The sequence below is a fragment of the Haplochromis burtoni genome, unplaced genomic scaffold, assembly GCF_018398535.1.
Source record: "Haplochromis burtoni strain Fernald_Lab_line unplaced genomic scaffold, NCSU_Asbu1 Contig_259, whole genome shotgun sequence".
Classification (NCBI taxonomy): Eukaryota; Metazoa; Chordata; class Actinopteri; order Cichliformes; family Cichlidae; genus Haplochromis; species Haplochromis burtoni.
Window position 1 is genome coordinate 76,422 of NW_024582620.1, and position 19,514 is coordinate 95,935.

Sequence of the window (19,514 nt, forward strand, 5' to 3'; positions counted from 1 at the left end):
TAAAAAAAGACAAAAGTAACTATTGCTTTTGTCTTATAATAAAAGCTGATGACATATATAGATATTCTTGATAAATGTTTTATATTTAACTGCTTATAAGGAAGAGTCCCAGTGTACAACAGCATGAGGCCTATATAATGTGAGAAAATACAGCTCTGATAAGGGGTTCAAAGGGCAATCATAAACCCTGTGTTTACACATGACTCTACCATGTAACACTGCAGTGACAACAAATTTAATATTGCACAACTGAACATTAACGTGTAGTTTTTAAAACCCTTCAGGATGGTTAGATGTTAGAAGAAATTAAAATATTACATTTAAGTTATAGTGATAACGAGCGATAGGGCCCTACATTCATTAATGAAAACTGGGCGGTGACCACGTAGTGAATAAGGGAGCAGGCTTTCAAAAGAAGCCTTGGTTTAAAAAAAAAAAGTTTGATTGATGTGGGATTCACACTTGTTAGTTATTTGGCTTACTTTACAACTGAATTCAATAAAAGTCAGCAATAGTGGGTCAGGCTTGTGTATTTCAGTCACCTCCAGCATCTGAAAAAGAAGGAAGGACTAAACAAGGAACATTGTATAGTATAAGAAAATCACTGAAGTGTATTACGTATTTCCCAGTTTTACATGAGTAAATGGTATCTATGATATTAAATTAGCTCAACTAAAGCAGAGCATTTGGAACTTATTTCTATTCTGTCACTACTGGAGTTGACTGTTATTTATATTAGTGCCACAGAGTCAATGGTATGAATGAAATGATTTATTTGACAGTGATAAGTTAGTGTCATCACTAAATCAGGAAGCAAAAAGCAAGACACATGCTAGCAGATTGATCTAACAGTGACCCATGATGCAAGTCACTTCATGTTTTTATGCCTCTTCTTTAAGCCATGTAGAGTAGTTATTGGTTTTCAGCACGGAAGATTTGCATACTCTCTCTTCCTGGCTTTCAAGGGTCATAAAAGATAAGAGGTTCTCGAAAAGCCATGACAGGCAGACATTCGCAGGTCTGACACAGTCAAACAAAGTTTTACTGAATGAAAAAAAAGGTGGCATTTTCTTCTCAGAGAAACTTTAATCATGCCATACAGCGAAGATACGATTAAGAAAATGCTTCCTAAGGTAAGGAATGTTTCATTTATCGCTGGATCAGCGGCTGTATTTTCATGTACAGATTTCTCCAGTGTTTGTTTGTTTTTTGTCTATTCTCCTTTTAATTTTTTGTTATTTTATGTTTTGAAGATATATCTTCGGAAGTGTGTGGCTCATGAAATAAACGTGACATTAACTTACTTCAGAAACCTTGTGCCCGTAATGGATAAATATGGTAAGGTTCACAGTCCAATGCTGCCAAACTTTGTAAACTCGGTGGAAAAAGGAACGTTGCATTGTAACAGTAACTGCCTTTGCTGTGTTTTGTACAGTTTACAATGATGGAACTACAAAGAACTTGATGAGCTTAACCGGAACCATTCCTGCCACGATTAACAGTAATAACATTTGCATTCCATTTTGTTCTCTTTCATAACAGAATAACTTCAAACAAAAAATATGAAAGGTTAAGAATCTCTCTGATTTTGATATCTTTCTCTTTGCCATTATACAAGATATAACATATAACATTCCCATTTGCCTGTGGATTGAGGAAACCTACCCCCAAACTGCTCCCATCTGCTATATCAGACCCACACAACAGATGATGATCCTCAGCGGAAAGTATATCTCCAGCAATGGTGAAGTCATGCTGCCTTACCTGCGAGAGTGGAAGAATGTGAGAATTGAAGCAATATTTGTTTTCGACAAAGCTGCATGTGGGGTTGATTAGGGGTTGATTTTGCTGGCACTGACACAATGTGGTTGCATAACTCTACAGCCAGAGCGCATGAAAGTGACCCTTTCCTTCTATTATTAGGGGGAGTGTGACCTAATGAGCCTTGTTCAGGTGATGGTTGCCGTGTTTGGAGAATTTCCTCCTGTGTGTATGAAGCCTTCTCCAGAGCCTGAGCAAGCCTCTTGTAAGTAGCACACACAAGCTCAAAAGAAGCCTCTATGGTGTCAAAAACAACATCTGTGTCCTAGCTGATACTGATAAGATGGAGCCAATAATCGAGGATCCGCCTGATTGAGTTTGAAAATACCTTTCACTTGTCAGAATGTCAGACATGATCATTATTTGATTAACGATATTTATTCTATTTGTTCAGGTTGGCTGCAGTTCCACAAACAACCAGAAGTATTTACAGACACAGATGGAAATTTATATCTGTCTTTAACAAGAGAAGACGGGCAACCTTTTCAGCAAGAAAATGAAACTAATTGTTAGTATTTTGTGCAATTTGGCAACAGTTTGTGAGAGAAACGTTTTTGTCAGTTTTTTTCCCCCATATTGTGGATATGGTATCTATTGACTGTGTGTTAAATAGTGAAGTCTTCAGATATGAAAAAGCATGCTGTATTTTTATATTTCAAATGATTTTCATCACAAATTAGCACCCTTTCATTTGATTTTGTGTGGTAGCAATAAACATTTTAACCACCTTCATTGCTTTACAAGTGCCTCATAAAGATGTTGCTCAACTGCATCAATATTTTCTGGGCTGTTTGGACTTTAGATGGGTGTGGTCCTCTGTCATTTTATAAAAGCCTGTCTTATTTTATAAACTGATATAAAATAGAAAAAAACTACCTCTGTCAATAGAATATAGGTATAAGCTTTTTTCATCAGTGTAAACACATACCCGGAAGACTCTGACTGAAATATAATCTTTTGTAAAATCTGACTGATTTATTCTGTTATTGAAAATAAATAGCTATGTTAAACCTGCATTGCTTGTTATTGTTGAAATAACTCTCATGGAATTGTAGTTCACTAACAAAACATTTGATTTTTGCACATAATATTTAATATAGCAACTATAAATGGCTGAATATATATAGCCTATGTCTTCCTTGTCCTGCTAAAGAATATAAATGATGGCTAAATGTGTGATTGATGACTATAAGTATGATTTTGGGATACCACATAAAGTTGTGGTCAGAAGTTTCTATACACTCATCATGGGAATCATGGGAATTAGAGGCTTTGCATTTTTTTTTAAGCTTAAACACACATGAACACATTTGAATTTATTTTGAATTTTCTCTAATCCATACCGGAGCAAAAGTATACATACAGGCTCACATATACGCATATATTTCCACTGATATTTGTTTAAATGTCCTAAGTTAAGTCAAGTGGCTTTTATTGTCATTTCCAACCATGTACAGTGGTACAGTACAGAGTGGTAGTGGTAGTGAGAGCCCGAATGCTCTGGTACCTCTTGCCAGAAGGCAGCAGGGTGAAGAGTGTGTGTGAGGGGTGTGTGGGGTCCTCCACAATGCTGTTGGCTCTGTGGACAGAGCAGGTGCTATAAGTGTCTGGAGGGAAAAGAGGCTTCAGTGATCTTCTCAGGTGCTGTCACGATCTGTTGTAGGGTATTGCAATCCGATACGGTGCAGTTTGCATACCAGACAGTGATGCAGCTACTCAGGATGCTCTTGATAGGCTCTCTGTAGAACATGGTGAGAATGGATGGAGGGAGATGGGCTTTTCTCAGCTTCTGCAGGAAGTAGAGATGCTGTTGGGCCTTCTTATTTATGGAGCTGGTGTTGAGGGACCAGGAGAGGTTCTCCGTCAGGTGGACACCAAGGAATTTGGTGATCTTGATGACCTCCACAGAGGATCCATCGATGTTAAGTGGACAGTGATTGCGCGATGCTGTCCTGAAGTTGTACCTTGAATAGACTCTTTAGCATCAGTAAGCTTCTGGCATACCTGTGGCTGAATATTTGACCAATTCATTTAAACTGGTTGGCTTGCTGGCATGGCCCAGACTTTTAAACATAATCCATAATTGGGACTTTGGGAAGGCCTTTCCAGAAGCTTGATGTTAGTGGCGATCATGGCTCAAGAGTTGGGAGTTTGCCTTGTAATTGGAAGGTTGCTGATTCGAGCCCCGGCTCGGACAGTCTTGGTCGTTGTGTCCTTGGGCAAGACACTTCACCTACCAGAAGGGCCGATGGTGCGATATGGCAGCCTTGCTTCTGTCAGTTTGCCCCAGGCTACAACTGTAGCTTGCCTCCACCAGTGTGTGACTGGGTGTGTAAAGCGCTTTGGGGTCCCTAGTGGGGACTAGTAAAAGCGCTATACAAATACAGGCCATTTAGTGTGCTTTACTCATTTCAAAGCCAGTTTTGATGTATGGTTTGGATCATTGCCCTGTTGGAATATGGAATTGTGTTTAAGTTTCAATCATCATCATAATTTGAGGTAAAAGTAGAAGAATTTGTAAATACCACTGGCAGCAAAACAGACCTAAAGTGTGATCCTGCCAACACCATGCCTGTCTCAATTTTACTTTAATATGAGATATTTAATATCTCATAATATCATATTATCCCAATATTATCCCAGTAGAGCACTAAACTCTTGGAATGAAGACTTACTCATGGTTTCTAGAGTATCCAATAGTTGAATGGCAGGAAGAGCCTGCAGCTCTCTCTCTTGTGGAAACAGCTCCTTTGGATTCAGGAGACAGATACTCTCTAGTTTTAAAATTAGATTTCAAACTTGATAACGCTTATAATTAGGGGTAGAGCAGGCTTCCTTCACTCCTAATGCATTTGGATGCCACTGCAACATGTGAATAATTTTTGTATATTCTCTTCCATAATGTTTGTTTTGTCCTTGTCTGCTATGCTCCCCTTTTGTTTCTTCTCCTTCTTCTTCGCCTCACCCCGAGTCCTGTTGTGGCAGATGAGTGCCCCTCCCTGAACATGTCATGCTTTAGGTCACTTTTTGTAAAAAGGGAGTTCTTCCTTCCCACGGTAGTCAAGTGCTTCCTCGTGGGGATTCTGTTTGTGTGCATCTCACGGAAGTAAAAACAGTAAACATTAAATAAGATGTAATTATTAATTGATTTAATGTGTACATTTACAGATTTATATCACGGGCTATCGTAGAATTTGGGGATCTTACATTGACGTGTTAATCACATCACGTCACACAGGGACCGGAAGCACTAAAGAGAACTGCCGGAAATTCCTTTTGTTGACCATCGGGTTTTTGTTTTCAAGCTCCTTTTTACAACTACTCGTTAGCTATTTTGTCGATTTATGAGTTGTTTTTTGAGTATTCGTGTGGAACACAGATACAGTTCCCGCTTACAAGACTGGAAGATTTCTCGTAGTAGCTGAATCACGCCCTTGTTTGAGTCCGCCCGAGCTAGGGCTAACGTTAGCCTTGCATTTACCGGAGCTCCGCTAGCCAGCTTTAGCTTGCATTCGCTGTCACTTTAGCTGTCATAAAAGTCAGCTGTTAAGACGCTTAACTTATTAATAAGAAAAGTGAAAATAAACACCTGAGGAACATGGCAGTAGTCAACGAAAGTAACCTGAAGAAAATGCTAAAGGTAAGTTTGAGCTTGAGTGTTGACTCTTGAAAAACGATAGCAAATTAGCTCATAGCGTCCTGTTTGACACTGGCTAACGTTAGAAGCCAGTTTAACATTTCCTGGTACGGTTTTGTTTAATAGACTGTCAATTTTCGCCAAATTTAAGATAATAAAGTATCTTAAATATTGTTTTGGTCAAATATATTGTACTAAATTAGATTGAGGCATAACTGTGTAACCATAGAACACACAGTTGCACATATTATTAATTGAAGTTACTTTGGTTAAAAAAAATGAGACCACAGTTTTGGAGGTTACCGTAGACCTGTATTTATATTGCCAGTCGTGTTCAGAATACTTTAGAGAATTGTTTATTACCAGGTTTGTGATGCATCGGTGGGAAAAAGCTAATGACTCTCAATCGGTTGCCAGACCAAGGGACTCTATTGACACTGGTCTTAAACACTTCTCTGATAAAAATGAGTTTAATATGGATAATTGTATCCATACTGGTATTGTACTAATTTACGTTCACAAGGCTTTTTAATTGGATTATTCTAATTTATAAGCAAATGTATAGAGGCAGTAAATTTAATCTGTAAGGTGTTTCAAGTCCTGTTTACAGTATGTAGAATTAAATAATGGTTCTTCAATGTCACTCCTTGGAAATTTTATCTGTGGTGTACCACAAGGATCTGTTACAGGTCTATTACTGTTTCAGATTTGTCTTTTGAACATTTCCTTTATGTACGTGATTCTTATCCAGCTCTTGTAGTTTGTGTAAAAATCCTAAGGATATTGAGCTTAGCTCAGTAATAAGAATCTGTTATCCTGCGGTTAGAAGAACAGTAAGCTTGCACTTCATTTGTTGAAGAGTGAAAGTATTATTTCTGATAGTAATAAAAAAACAAAACAAACGTGGCCTGTCAGTGAAATATAATTCAGTTAACATTAGCTCAACTGACAGTGCAAAATACCTATCAAATAAGTTGACTTTTATTATCAGTTGTATTTTTTTAGTCATTATTCTGGTAATTAAGTGATATATGTTTTTAGTCTGTGATATGTTTTGGAGTGAAATAAAATCAATCAGTCAATACAAATGATCACACTCAGTTTGTATGGCACTGAATTTTGAATAGCAGCTTGGTAAACAAAATATTTAAAAAAAAACAAAAAGTAAAAATATTAATTTTGTCTCCTCTACTTGTTGCCCAGCAATACAAATACAGAGACCTGACTGTTCGTGAAATAACCAATGTGATCTCCCAGTACAAGGATTTGAAGCCAGTCATGGATGCTTATGGTAAATTAAGTAATATTTATCTCCTGTTTTTAACTGCTTGGTTTCACTTGTATGTTGTGTAATGGCATGCATCTGCTTGTATTTCAGTATTTAATGATGGCTCCACAAGAGATCTGATGAGCTTGACAGGAACTGTTCCTGTGAGCTACAGAGGTAATGGATGCTTCTTTGCTCTCTAAAAAGAGGTTTTCCAATAAATTAATAACTTTATATATATTTTTGAAAATTTCAAGCATAATTAAGTGAAGTTTTTTTTTTTTTTTTTACTACTATTTATAATGTCTACTAGACTACTTTTTTTTCTATCCGATGTGGTCACTCTGACTTACTGGATTAACTGCACTTTTTTTTCCCTTTTTACACCATTATCTCAGGACAAATGCCAAACCTACGGTAAACTTTCTCACCTTGTGGATGTGGACATAAAGCAGTTTTTTTTAATCTTGCTTGAATATCAGACTTTGTGGGGTTTTTTTTAAATGTGTATTTGATGTACAAAGATACATAAAATGTGTTTCACTTAATATGTTCTTGATAACAGAATATGGAGTTTGTTAAATATTAAGGGAGCAGTGAGGACATTAAGGTTTTGGACAATAGCTATATTATAACACTGTGTATTTGATTTCTGTAGGTAATGTGTACAACATCCCAGTGTGTTTGTGGCTCCTGGACACATATCCCTACAACCCACCTATATGTTTTGTCAAACCTACCAGCGCTATGATGATCAAAACTGGCAAGCACATAGATGCTAATGGAAAGATTTACCTGCCGTATCTACATGAATGGAAACATGTAAGTAGTAATTCTTTTAATCCATGTTTAAAAACATGTTTTAAGGTATTAAAAGCATGTAATGTGACAACTAGAGTTTCTGCACACAAAAATGTAGCTCAAAAAATTTACTAGATGGAGAAAAAGGCAACATTTCGTTATGCTGGATTATAGGACAAAAAAAAGTGCCTTTGTGGCTGGAGATGTAATTTGCATTCTTAACTTGCCTGGCAATTTGGTTAATAAAATGTGTCTCACTGTTTTATAGCCTCAATCAGACCTGTATGGTCTGATTCAGGTGATGATTGTGGTGTTCGGGGAGGAGCCCCCTGTGTTTTCTCGTCCGACCACACAAGCTCCTTACCAAGCCTTTCAAGCAGCCGGACCCCCAAATTGTGAGTGACATACATTTCTTGTACACAGTAGTCTGTGAATTTTTTTTCCCCAAAGTGTTAGAAATTAGTTTTTTGTTTGTTTTGGGGGGTTTGTTTGTTTGATTGTTTTTTAATGGTGCATTTACTTCCTTGGGCACCAGATGGAGCTCACATACTATGGCAACACAATACTGAAACTGATACTTTATCTCTGTCTCTTCTGTGTGCCTGTGAGCAGTCCCAAAAAAATCAATGAAACCTTTGACCTTTGTGTCCTGAGATCTCGTTTTTTGTCTCTCTCTCTCTTTGCTGCAGCTTCCTACATGCCTGGCATGCCTGCAGTGTCACCGTATGGCCCAAATCCTAACTCTGGGTAAGATTTCTCCCAAGCCCTTTTATTTGCTGCCTGCAGCTAACACTGTGTGACACAACAAATTCAACACGTTTGATGGTGGAGTATTCACTGACTTTTATTATCAAGACACTGCAGCACTGGCTCTGTTACATGTACAGCTGAATTTTGCAAATACGCTCTTGAAATGTTTCAGAATAGAAAATGTAAAGCATTAGCTTGACAATCATCTAACTATTTTCAGAGGCTACCCAAGTTATCAGTACCCAGGGGGGAACTCTTACCCAGCCACTGCTGGACCGGCACACTACCCCACCCAGACTCCAGTTTCCACAGTGGGTAAGTATTACATCCAGCATCTGGGTGCATATGTTTTCTACTTCCAGGTATCTTTGAAATATTAATGTAGAACAGTTTTAATTCTCAGCAAAAAACGTTATTCACCCTTGATAAAACTTTATGATCTTTAGTTAATCCATACTGAGACACTTGACCTTTTGACTTCGACTCTCTCACCCTCTGAATAACTTCAGTAGCGTACCAAGTCACCAGTGAAAGGTCATTAGTGTAACTAGAGTGGGGTCTATTAAAGGCCAAAGGGTGGGATGGCCCTGAACGGAAAGGGAAAGCTTCTTTTTGCCCCCCACAACTTAAACTTCAGAAGCACACAGGTCTATATTTAGGTTTGGAACGGTAAAGGAGAAGAAATGGGGTCACCTAGTGGGTGAATTAACTCTGACATTTGTGGCGCTGACTCCAGACTGTACACAAGGTGGTCTTGACTCTGCAGACATTTGCCAGTATATTTACTGCTATATAATCTGGAATTTGCCAGTCCTTGAACTGTCTTGTGTAGCTAGTATAAAACACTAATAAATAAACATGTAAATTGTTTTACAATACAGTCCAAAATACCAGCTGTAATGCTTAGTAAGGTTGCCTACATGGAATTTGTTTTTCAATAAAAGTATGAATTTGTTAAGATGTAATTTTCCTTCTGTTGCTTTTTTCACCACCATCCTACAATATTGTTGTCACTGTGGATAGTGCTACAACCAGAACATAAATCATAGATTGGCCAATGGGTGTTAAACTGAAACTAAAACTGGAGGCCAATAAATGGCTTAACTGGGAAAATCATGTGAATACTTCATTCATTTTCCATCATTCTGGAAAACACCCTTTTGGACCCTTTTGTTTGTATATAAACCTTGTTGTCAGATTTCTCTGTGGTGATCCCTTGCTGTGCCTATAAATACTGTTGATATATTTTAAATGTAGTGTGAATTGTTTGAACTGAATAACTGCAATGCAAGGAGGAATAGTGGAGAGTTTTTCTTGGCTCATAGTGAGCTTTAGGGAGTGATTATGTGCACTGGTGGAGTTGGTCTCTGTATATAGTAAAGGCCACAAGTCCATGTTACCATATTTGACAGAAATCTGTGCATTTTCCTCTTGCCTCAACCAAGAACCTGAAAAAAATGTCTGTTATGGTTTAGTCAAACATCCTCACCTTAGGGTGGCACAGTTTCTCTGTGGAAGAAAAGCCTCCACAGAATTATGATTTAAATTATCATTTTTACAGTTATCTGAAGATGATTAGCTTTTGTCAATTTACAGTAAAGGCCCTTTTACATAGGACATGGTATGTGTAAAAGAGACTTAACAAAATCAAATATAATTACATTTGGGTGAGATTATGGTTTAAGTTGTAGTAGTATCTTTTTTCCCATCTGGCTCTCCTGTTCACTGTCTCAGATGACTTATAATCTCTTCCTCTTAAGGCCCAAACAGAGATGGCACCATTGGCGAGGACACCATCCGGGCATCTCTAATTTCTGCAGTGAGTGACAAGCTTCGCTGGAGAATGAAGGAGGAGATGGACAGAGCTCAGGCAGAGTTGGATGCCCTGAAGCGAACAGAAGAGGACCTGAAGAAAGGACATCAGAAACTGGAAGAGATGATCTCAAGACTGGACCAGGAAGTGGTGAGAGATGATCATACTTTCAGTGTTAAATCTTTCTGTTTGTTTTGTTCTCTATTCACCACAGTTAACTGTTACAGCAGTCATTTTTGAGATTTGCTAAATATGTGCAATCATCACGATGTTTCCACTAGACTGAAGTTGACAGGAACATCGATCTGCTGAAGAGAAAAGACGAGGAGCTGAGCGAGGCCCTGGAGAAAATGGAAAACCAGTCGGAGAATAATGACATTGATGACGTCATTGTGCCCACAGCGCCATTGTACAAACAGATCCTGAACCTGTACGCTGAAGAGAATGCAATTGAAGACACAATCTTCTACCTGGGCGAAGCCCTCCGCAGGGGCGTCATAGACCTGGAAGTTTTTCTCAAGGTAACCAGATCTAGATAGCTGCTAGCACATATAAGCAGAAACAAGTATACAGACACTTTAACCTACCTGCCTCTTTTTTTTTTTTTTCTGTTATAGCATGTACGTCTTCTGTCCAGGAAGCAGTTCCAGCTTCGTGCTCTTATGCAAAAAGCCCGCAAGACTGCTGGGCTTAGTGACCTCTACTGACCCACGCTTACTACCTAGAAACATTCATATCTTCATGCTCTCTTACTCTCTTCTATCATCTTGTATATCAACCAGCTGCTCTATTTTATAGTCTTATATTGAATTTATTCTGATAGAAATTTGAACAGCACCAACAACGACAAAATACATATTTGAATGGTAAATTGCAGCCATAGTTGTAGCTAGACAGTTTAGATTTTAAACTAACCAAACACTCCTTTGAGGTCATTGTGTAAGGACGTGACCTAAACATGAGAGGGTTATTTTTATGACCACATATTAAAAGCAAAAAACACTGTCATGACATTAAATTTGGCCTAAAACTAAAGCTTACAGGTTCTGTTGGCAATTTCTTTGCCATAACACATGATTTGGCTAGTAGGTACAGATGGTAGGGGCTAAAAGTGAAGAGCTTTGTAGAGAGCCCATATGATCACTCCCTTTTGTAATGAAAAGATATGTCTGTAAATACACAGGAGTACTTTTCAGGAAGGGAAGGGTTCATCCTCAGGATTTCTGTTCATGTTTCAGTAGCCATGAAGTTATATCCATTAACCTGAACCGATTTGTTTGGGTCAGACATTCAGCTTTAATTTGAGCTCTTATCCCACTTGCACACACTACTATTACTACATGATTTTCCATTTGTATGTCTCCTTATGGAGGGTGTGTGTGTGTGTGTGTGTGAGAGAGAGGTTCTTTCAGTGTGTGGCGGCTGCTTGTTATACCCGTTGACTGCTTTAACCAGTCAATCATGTACATTTTTTTGTTTCACTCTGTAGAGTGTCTAAGGTAGGTGGCAGGCTTGGCATACATTACTGGATCGTAAAGGAATTTCTCAATTGTATCTGATTTATTTTCTTTTTTCCCATGCTGTCCATTCTCAGTCCTGCTGAGAAGGTTAAAGTAAACATAAGTTAAAAATTTGTGAATAAAACTGGGTGTTAAGAGGTACAAAAGTAAACAAATGTACTAATCAAAACTTTAACTTGTGTAAAGTTTTTTTTTTCCTTGAATTTAGCCTTTTACTAAATGCACTTTGAATTGTATTATAGATTTTGTTTTATTTTTTTCTCAGTTTAACCATAGGCAACTTGCTCTTTTATGTAAAGATGTAAATCAGTACAAATAAATTGATTTAATAGGTCATCTCTTTTTAGTCATGTCATTCATGTGGCTTGCATAATTGATATTATTCAACGATTTTCTGTGTTGCACAACCAAAAGGTAGCGGTGGTTCAGAGTGTACCAACTTGAAGATTGGTGCTCTAGTCTGTACACCAAAGGCCAAAATAATGAACTATAATTTCCTCCACTGGTTTGTAGAACTGCTTTCTGTAAGAAAACTGCTCCTGACACAGACCACTTATGAAACCAGTGATAGTTACAAATTAAAATACTAGTGTTTGTGAGCAGGTAGAATAGTATGAATACGAGTAATTTAAAGGCAAGTTAAATATTTTGAAGTCTTGCATGAAAAGCTCAGATCAGCCTCATATTGGGCAACAGCTACTGACCCAGCAGCTCCACAAACAAACGGACCCCCAACCCCAGGTTTGATGGTAAATGCAGGACAGAACACAGGACAAACTTGAATAATCCTGGCAGATTTATTTGATGTTACAGCAAACAGCTTAATATCCAGCTGCCATGACATGTTTCCCAGTAACTTATTGATAAATCCTCTTTAATATTGTAACATTAATACATAAATAGATCTAACATTTATAAATAGAATTTGTTTTTAATGTTCTTTTCCCAGAGTCAGGTGGTGTAAAAAAAAAAAAGGAAAAAAAAACCTTGTTAGAACATTTAGGGTACACAAGCAACTTTTGTTTTAAATGACTGTAGCAGTCTTATGATTCATAACCCAACCCTTTCCCACTGGCTCTGTTATCTGAGTTATATTATGGCAGTCATATTTTATCCTTAATAGATGTAAACTTTGCCAGTTTTTTTGTGTGCCATGAAATTTGCTTCCAAAAGTATTTTGTCAGTGCACTTGTGGTTAGGCTTTTTAAGAAGGCTTCAGTACCAAGCAAGTTTATGGAAGTCCGCTTTACTATAATATAAGGTACTTTGGTATCACAAGATTTTGGACCAGTGACATATGCAGCAGTGTTACTATGGGTGAATAGGAAGCCCTCCTCATACAGAATGGAATGTCTCCATTATACTCCAAGATATAAACAGATTACCAAGTGGAGAAACATAACTTCAACGGCCACAGAATGCATACAGACTGACCTAGGAGTGTACAGAAAAAGCAATAACAGTACTCGTAACATACAGTACACAGAATATATATGCACAAAGACTGCATGATTTCAGAGAGGACAAATGGATGACAAATACTTACTCTCCAACACAGGCTGACTTTACGGATACAAGCATGAGTTTCCAAAAATTTCATGGAAGATCAAGGCCAGGTTGAAGGAAGCAAAGGAAAAATGACACCTGTATGTGAATCTCTCAAACGTAAAACCCAGCTTTGAGAGGTTTAGTTACAAGCACTTGGCCTTTTATGAAATTCACAGGTGACAGCAACCAATTACAATGAGAGACACAAGAGGGAAACTAGGAGGGAGTCACATGGTGTCATTTTAGGGACAACTGGAGAATTCAGAGACGTGCTTTTCACAGAGTGAGCTCCTTCTGTACACCCCACAGGGTCTCAGCACTCTTCACCAGCTGCTTCTCCTCCTCAGGCTTCAGAGTCATGTGAATGACATCTGTCAAGCCACTGTTGCCCAGGATACAAGGGATGCTCAGGAAGACTTCCTCCTTCACCCCATGCATGCCCTATACAGTAACAGGCAAGGAAATGTGATAGTTACAAGCTGACCTTGTCACATCTGTGGAAAGTATAGCATTTTCTTTTCAGCAAGTAAAAATAAAGACTGAAATCCTCATCTACCTGGACAAGTGTAGACACAGGGTGCACTTTGTGCAGATTCTTCATGATACTTTCCACTAGGTCAGCAACAGACATACCAATGGCCCAGGAAGTATAGCCCTTCAGCTTGATAACCTCATAGGCTCTGCAGCATGGACAAGAAATAAAAAAAGAGCATGGCATATAACAGACTGAAAGGAGAAATGTGTCATGTTGTGCGATTTCTTTTAACAAGTTTATAGTAGACATTGATTGCAGCCACTGGTATTTGCATGAGAAACTTAAATTTGACGAGTTGCCCATAAGAGTTTTGAAAACAGGGATACAAAATTGACAAAATTGATTTTTTTAATTAAAATATTTAACTGCCTTTAAAAGACAAGACAAATGAGTTCTACTAGCCATACCGAGGTGCACATTTACAGATACCATTTCTTCTGTTGAAACAACGCATGTGGATTTCTCTCATCTTTGTAAAGATAAGTGAAATGATAAGACTCAACTGGGACACAAAGAACATTGTATTGCACATGGCTGAACTCTAAAGACCCAGCTATTACAATACAAGTCTACTGATTGGCAGACAATAAATGATGGTGCAATATTAACCTTTCTGCAGAGAGTTGCATACAACTTTCAGACATACCAATACAGATAATGGGTCATACGGCGTCATTACTGCCATTTATGGATTCAGTGTTAATCATTGTCAGGCACTTCAGTTAGACACAGGAGTCAAAGAGAACAAGTGAGCTTTAGTCTAACACAGCATTTCATGGGGAATAGTATAGGCACTCCAGACATGTTGTTAAAAACAAAAATCAGTACATTTGAAGAGGATGACAGACTCCAGCAAATAAATTGCAACACTCACCCATCAACCACCATCTTGTGCACTGCCTTCCAGTCCTCTGGGTCACCCTCAGCCCCCATCTTTGGGTTGAGGCCTTGAAGAGAAACTCCAGCAACGTTCACACCACTCCACACAGGCACTACGAGAAAGAAATACACCCCACTGAAACAGGAAATTCTGAACTGTACGTGACAGTATAAATTTCGCAAATAATGTCGCTAGCGTACCACTAGAGTCTCCATGCTCTCCGATGATCCAACCATGGCAGCTAGAAGGATGCAGGTGGAGCTTCTCTCCCATGATGTGGCGGAAACGAGCAGAGTCGAGGTTAGTGCCAGAGCCAATCACACGGTGACGGGGGAAGCCACTCAGTTTCCAGGCAACATAGGTCAGGATGTCCACTGGGAAGGTGCCAAATGAGAAATTATCAGCCATTAATCTGCTTCGAACAGGAATTGGACCATGTAAACCCCACATGATGTAGACTCCTTGTCTAACCTGGGTTGGAGACCACCATCAGGATGCAGTTGGGGCTGTACTTGACGATGTTGGGGATGATAAACTTGAAGATGTTAACGTTACGCTGCACCAGATTGAGACGGCTCTCGCCCTCCTGCTGGCGGGCACCTGCAGTCACTACCACCACCTTAGAGTTGGCTGTCACACTGTAGTCTGAAGAGATGGAGGGGGGAAAAAAAAAAAAAGTTGTATTCCACTCCAGGTTAGTCAGTAAGTAAACTAAATGACAGTTTGTCAATTCTCACCTTTATCAGCTACAATCTTGTGCGTCTTAAGGAAGAGGGATCCGTGCTGCAGGTCCATCGCCTCACCCTTCAACTTGTCCTCCATCACATCAACCAGTGCCAGCTCATCACACAAGTCCTAATTATTATATTATAGGTCATTTTAACAACCAAACAAACTTTACATAACACAGCATACACATCATTTCTGGTAAATGTCGTTGGATCTGGTAAGTCTATTGCTCTAGCCATCACAACCTTTACATCTGTCCCAGTGAAATCCTATTGAGTAAACCTTTTTCAATCCCCAAATAAGGATAGTAGCAATCTTCTTAATTTCAACATGTTTATTCCCCTCCTACCCGTCTTACCTTGAGCAGGATACTGACAGCAGTGGCCATGCCCACCATGCCAACACCCACTACAGTCACTTTGCACCTGCTGCCAACAGGCTCCTCCTTCATCACATGGCCAATGAGCTTCTCCATGGTGGACATCTATTAAAAGTAAAGATAAAGGAAATGAAGGATATGAGACACAAGACGTAAGGACGCCATGCAGAAGTATAAAGGGGAAGAGAATGAAGGGAAAAGGTTTGGGGTGGGGGAGTAAACAGAGTGGAGTGAGAGAGCATGAAGAAAGCGAGACGCATAATCTATGAAGCAATTTGAATGTGTGGTTACTAGTTGGCTCACAAAAAAGTTTCCATGACTAATTTCACATCCCACAATGAATCAAGCCTGGATTTTATTTTATTTCATCATTACAGAACTGAAATGTCATTTTCATTTGAACACTTTCATTAAGGTTGAGAGATTGAGCTTTAAAGAGCCTCTCCTTGCATCCATGACAACCACTGCTTGTGAAAGCACTGCAGCTTGCCTCTGTGCAACAGGGAACATCCCCAGATGACCTCACATGCACACACACTGCGTTTCCTGGCTCCACCACCGGTGTGACAAGGCACAGTTTCCACTGAGACGTGTAGATGAGCACGTATGGCCAAGTACAGGCCCAGATTAATGCACTGAGACATCTACTAGAGCTCACTTGAAACCTCTTTAAAGTGTATGAATGTGACCTTACATCTTCCATGATTTATGTCCTCGGTAAAGCTTTCCCAAACGGGTTTATGGTGTTAATTGATCCCTTCTAGTCTTAAATGCTGCGCCGTTAAGAGAAGAGGATAAAGCAGCCTCTGCATTAGGGTGCGGCTTACTTTTGAATGAGCATCCACTAGTGTACAAGTGACCAGTGTCCTTGAGCTGCCAGGCATCCATCAGTTTACTTGAAACAAACAAGATGGCTGGAGCCAGAATGTCAGTCTGACATCAAGGTGACCATCTACAGCTTGTATATACAGTTTGCTCAAAACTGTAGGATAAAAATGTAGTAGTGTAATCCATACTACATGTACCAGCATTTGGACCCATTATAATCTAGGATTATTGCCAGTGTTCTATATGGGACAGTGCTTCACTGCTGTGCGCCACAAACCAGGCAAACTGCTTCCTTAGTTGCCTGAATAAGAGGACGACTTTTAGTAGCTGGAAGAGTATAATGGGACATTACACAGTCCTAGTGTTATCATGTTTCCCAACATTATTGTGCTCATTTGGTTAATTCTTTTGCCAGCAGGCCACTAAAGGCTATGCAGGGTGTCAGGTAACGGCTGCCGTTCAGCATCTCAGTTACAATGCTGCTGCACATCTCTTGTCCACATCTGAATTCAAGAAAAGACAGTTGTTGAATTTAAGTCCTAGAAAAGCTTTACCGCCCTGCAGTCGTCATAGAACCAGACATTAATAGTTTCCCCACAGTCTGCATCTGTCAAATATTTATCCACAACTCTGTGCCAAGAAAGGTCCGATGAATCAGACAAAGCCGACAACGCGGGGACGGCATTTCTGGCAAAGCCATAAAACACCAACAAGACAATTAAAGACACTGCGTCCCTGCGATAGGCAAGCACGCCCAAGCGCAGTAAATTGCAAGGGCCAGGGTCATTTATAGCTGTTGGAAGATGGTCGCCACCGCGGTTGTAGGCATGCGTAGCCAATGCGCATTTTACGTCACCAAAACCAAGCGCCTCGATCACGGGGATGGATTCAAACAGAAAGAACATAAAAAGGTTTTTAAACACCAACGAGTCGGAATATTTCCTGTTTTTATTACATTTTATACAACGGGCGAATAAAATACTCCATAATAGCCCACAAGTAACTATGCATCTGCAGAATGCCCAAGACAACCTGTTACCTCTGCTTGACTTGTTTACTTACGCTATAAGGAAAATAAAGAAATAATACTGACAGAAATCTTAATTGATTTAATCTGCAGCTGAACCCAATTAATACTGATTACGCATCGTCACGCCCCGGTCTGTCCTCTAGCACGCGGTTTGAGAGATTCAGCTTTTAAAATCTTTAAATAAAAAAAACAGTCTTTAGAGAGTCCTGGGTGCAGATGTGGTGTGTAGAGTCAGAGTAATGCGACCCATCTTACCTTGAATGTTTCAAAGAAACGGGTGAAAACAGGAGTTGGAATGTGTCAGCTCCACACTAACGCTCTTTGACTGAAGTGCTGCCGGTGTGGGGGTGTCTCCCCGTATTTAAAGACAGCCTCCGGCGTGGACGTTACGTACCTACATATTAATGAGGTCGGATGGTTGTGTGGGCACTAACCCGTGTTGAATGTCACGTCCACGGCAGGATGCGGTACTGAGGTCTGGTATAATCTGCTCTGTGTCCTTTAATATTTTCAGGCAACTTGCATTTAAAACGATGGAAAACACGCACTCCGTTCTCGCCTGTGATAGATTAACGCACAGGTTACAGTGTAAGGTGAAAGTACAGGGACGCACTGCGCAGTCTGTCACAGTCCGCACATAGAAGAAATAGTTCCCACCTAAATTACTTCAAAAAGCCTCGGTGCTGGTTTCTAATGCAGTTCTGTCATCCACACGGACACAGTAACAGATAATGATTTTAAATGAGGGTAGCAACATTCTCAACATACCATTATAACCGCGGCTTGGTTGCCGGACGTGAGTGGATATTTCGTGACAATAATAAGGGAATTTGTGTTAAAAGTGTGTAAGTCACCGAGATAAATATCACGTGGCTGTTAATTTAACAGGAAACGTTACGGTTTTGATTTGAGGATAGCCTTTCATACGCCGCCCATGTGGCCGTGACTGGAAGGAAACAGTGACTGTGTCGTCATACAGTCAGACGAGCAGCATTTCGCGCCACCTCCTGTCCACTCTGAGTTATTTCAAAACTAGTCGAGTTACTCACCCGTGTGCAATAAAACAACTCATTTGTCCTACATGTCAGGGGAAGTTTTCTTACACAGATATGATTCGGCTGACAAAAGGCACGGAAACTAGCATCCCAACCCTCACCCCGCCTTATTAAAATTAAGTGTTCTGAATCATCAAGTGGCCTACACTGGCACAAAAAAGTGTGCTCTCAGACTGTCGATTGCTGTTGGCTGCTCTTTACACCTCTCCCGACTTGAATTTTTTTATTGCAAAACAAAAGCTTTCAGTTAGGACTATTTCACCAACATGATGTCCTCTTGGCTCACAGCTTTCAATGCATTTTTGAGCATGTGGGGAAAAAAACACATGAAAATAAATGGACGATAAAAGGTCAAATCGGGTGGACTTTAGTTAAATCGCTTTTCTGGGTAGTTTAAAACCAAAGATTTAATAGTGGAGTGATTATGCACCCTTTTCTCATTTTAATAAGGTTATCAGTCATTGCTAATTGAAAAGTTCACTCAAATGAATGTACAAATTATGCTTTAACCAATGTGTAATTTTCTAAGCATGCCCGTTTAATATATATCCTTCTGGAAGCAATGTGTTTGATGAAGTTGGAAACTGAAATTGTCACCTATTTATTTGACACAGTTCTTGGAGGATATGGAAAAGAGAATTCAAGTATCCCAGAGGATTTTCTGTCAGAGCACGTGTGAATAGTGGAATATGTTAACTTGCCCTTGAAAGGATCATAAAGATAACTTAGGTATTCTTCAATCATGACACCTAAAATACGCACTCACACAGGCCCTGGCCACTTTGTTAGGTACAGCTGTTCAGCTGTGATTCACATGGCAGGAACTCACTCCATTTACTCATGTAGACATAGCCAAGGCAACCTGCTGAAGTTCAAACTGAGCATCAGAATAGAAAAGGAAGGTGAGTAACACAAAATGTG

At 39.5% G+C, this 19,514-nt stretch overlaps 3 protein-coding genes across 3 annotated transcripts; 2 read left to right on the plus strand and 1 right to left on the minus strand.

Annotated features, from left to right (window-relative positions):
• Position 1: 1 nt before the first annotated feature.
• zgc:123278 (uncharacterized protein LOC641569 homolog) lies at positions 2-2,831 on the plus strand. Its single transcript, XM_005942877.3, has 6 exons — positions 2-1,133; positions 1,254-1,338; positions 1,436-1,501; positions 1,619-1,782; positions 1,924-2,026; positions 2,216-2,831. Exons 1-6 carry the CDS (start codon positions 1,092-1,094, stop codon positions 2,332-2,334), a joined length of 579 nt encoding a protein of 192 aa, XP_005942939.1. The 5' UTR covers positions 2-1,091; the 3' UTR covers positions 2,335-2,831.
• Positions 2,832-5,050: 2,219 nt separating this feature from the next.
• tsg101a (tumor susceptibility 101a) lies at positions 5,051-11,945 on the plus strand. The gene is made up of 10 exons (XM_005942878.3): positions 5,051-5,461; positions 6,662-6,749; positions 6,837-6,902; positions 7,384-7,547; positions 7,795-7,921; positions 8,216-8,273; positions 8,497-8,591; positions 10,037-10,239; positions 10,371-10,610; positions 10,707-11,945. The coding sequence occupies exons 1-10, from the start codon at positions 5,420-5,422 to the stop codon at positions 10,794-10,796; spliced, it is 1,173 nt and encodes a 390-aa protein (XP_005942940.1). The 5' UTR covers positions 5,051-5,419; the 3' UTR covers positions 10,797-11,945.
• Positions 11,946-12,392: 447 nt separating this feature from the next.
• Positions 12,393-17,923, minus strand: ldha (lactate dehydrogenase A4). The gene is made up of 8 exons (XM_005942876.2): positions 17,794-17,923; positions 15,660-15,785; positions 15,310-15,427; positions 15,044-15,217; positions 14,773-14,946; positions 14,567-14,684; positions 13,714-13,837; positions 12,393-13,598 (listed from the first exon to the last, which is right to left on the minus strand). The coding sequence occupies exons 2-8, from the start codon at positions 15,783-15,785 to the stop codon at positions 13,434-13,436; spliced, it is 999 nt and encodes a 332-aa protein (XP_005942938.1). The 5' UTR covers positions 17,794-17,923; the 3' UTR covers positions 12,393-13,433.
• Between the last annotated feature and the right edge of the window lie 1,591 nt (positions 17,924-19,514).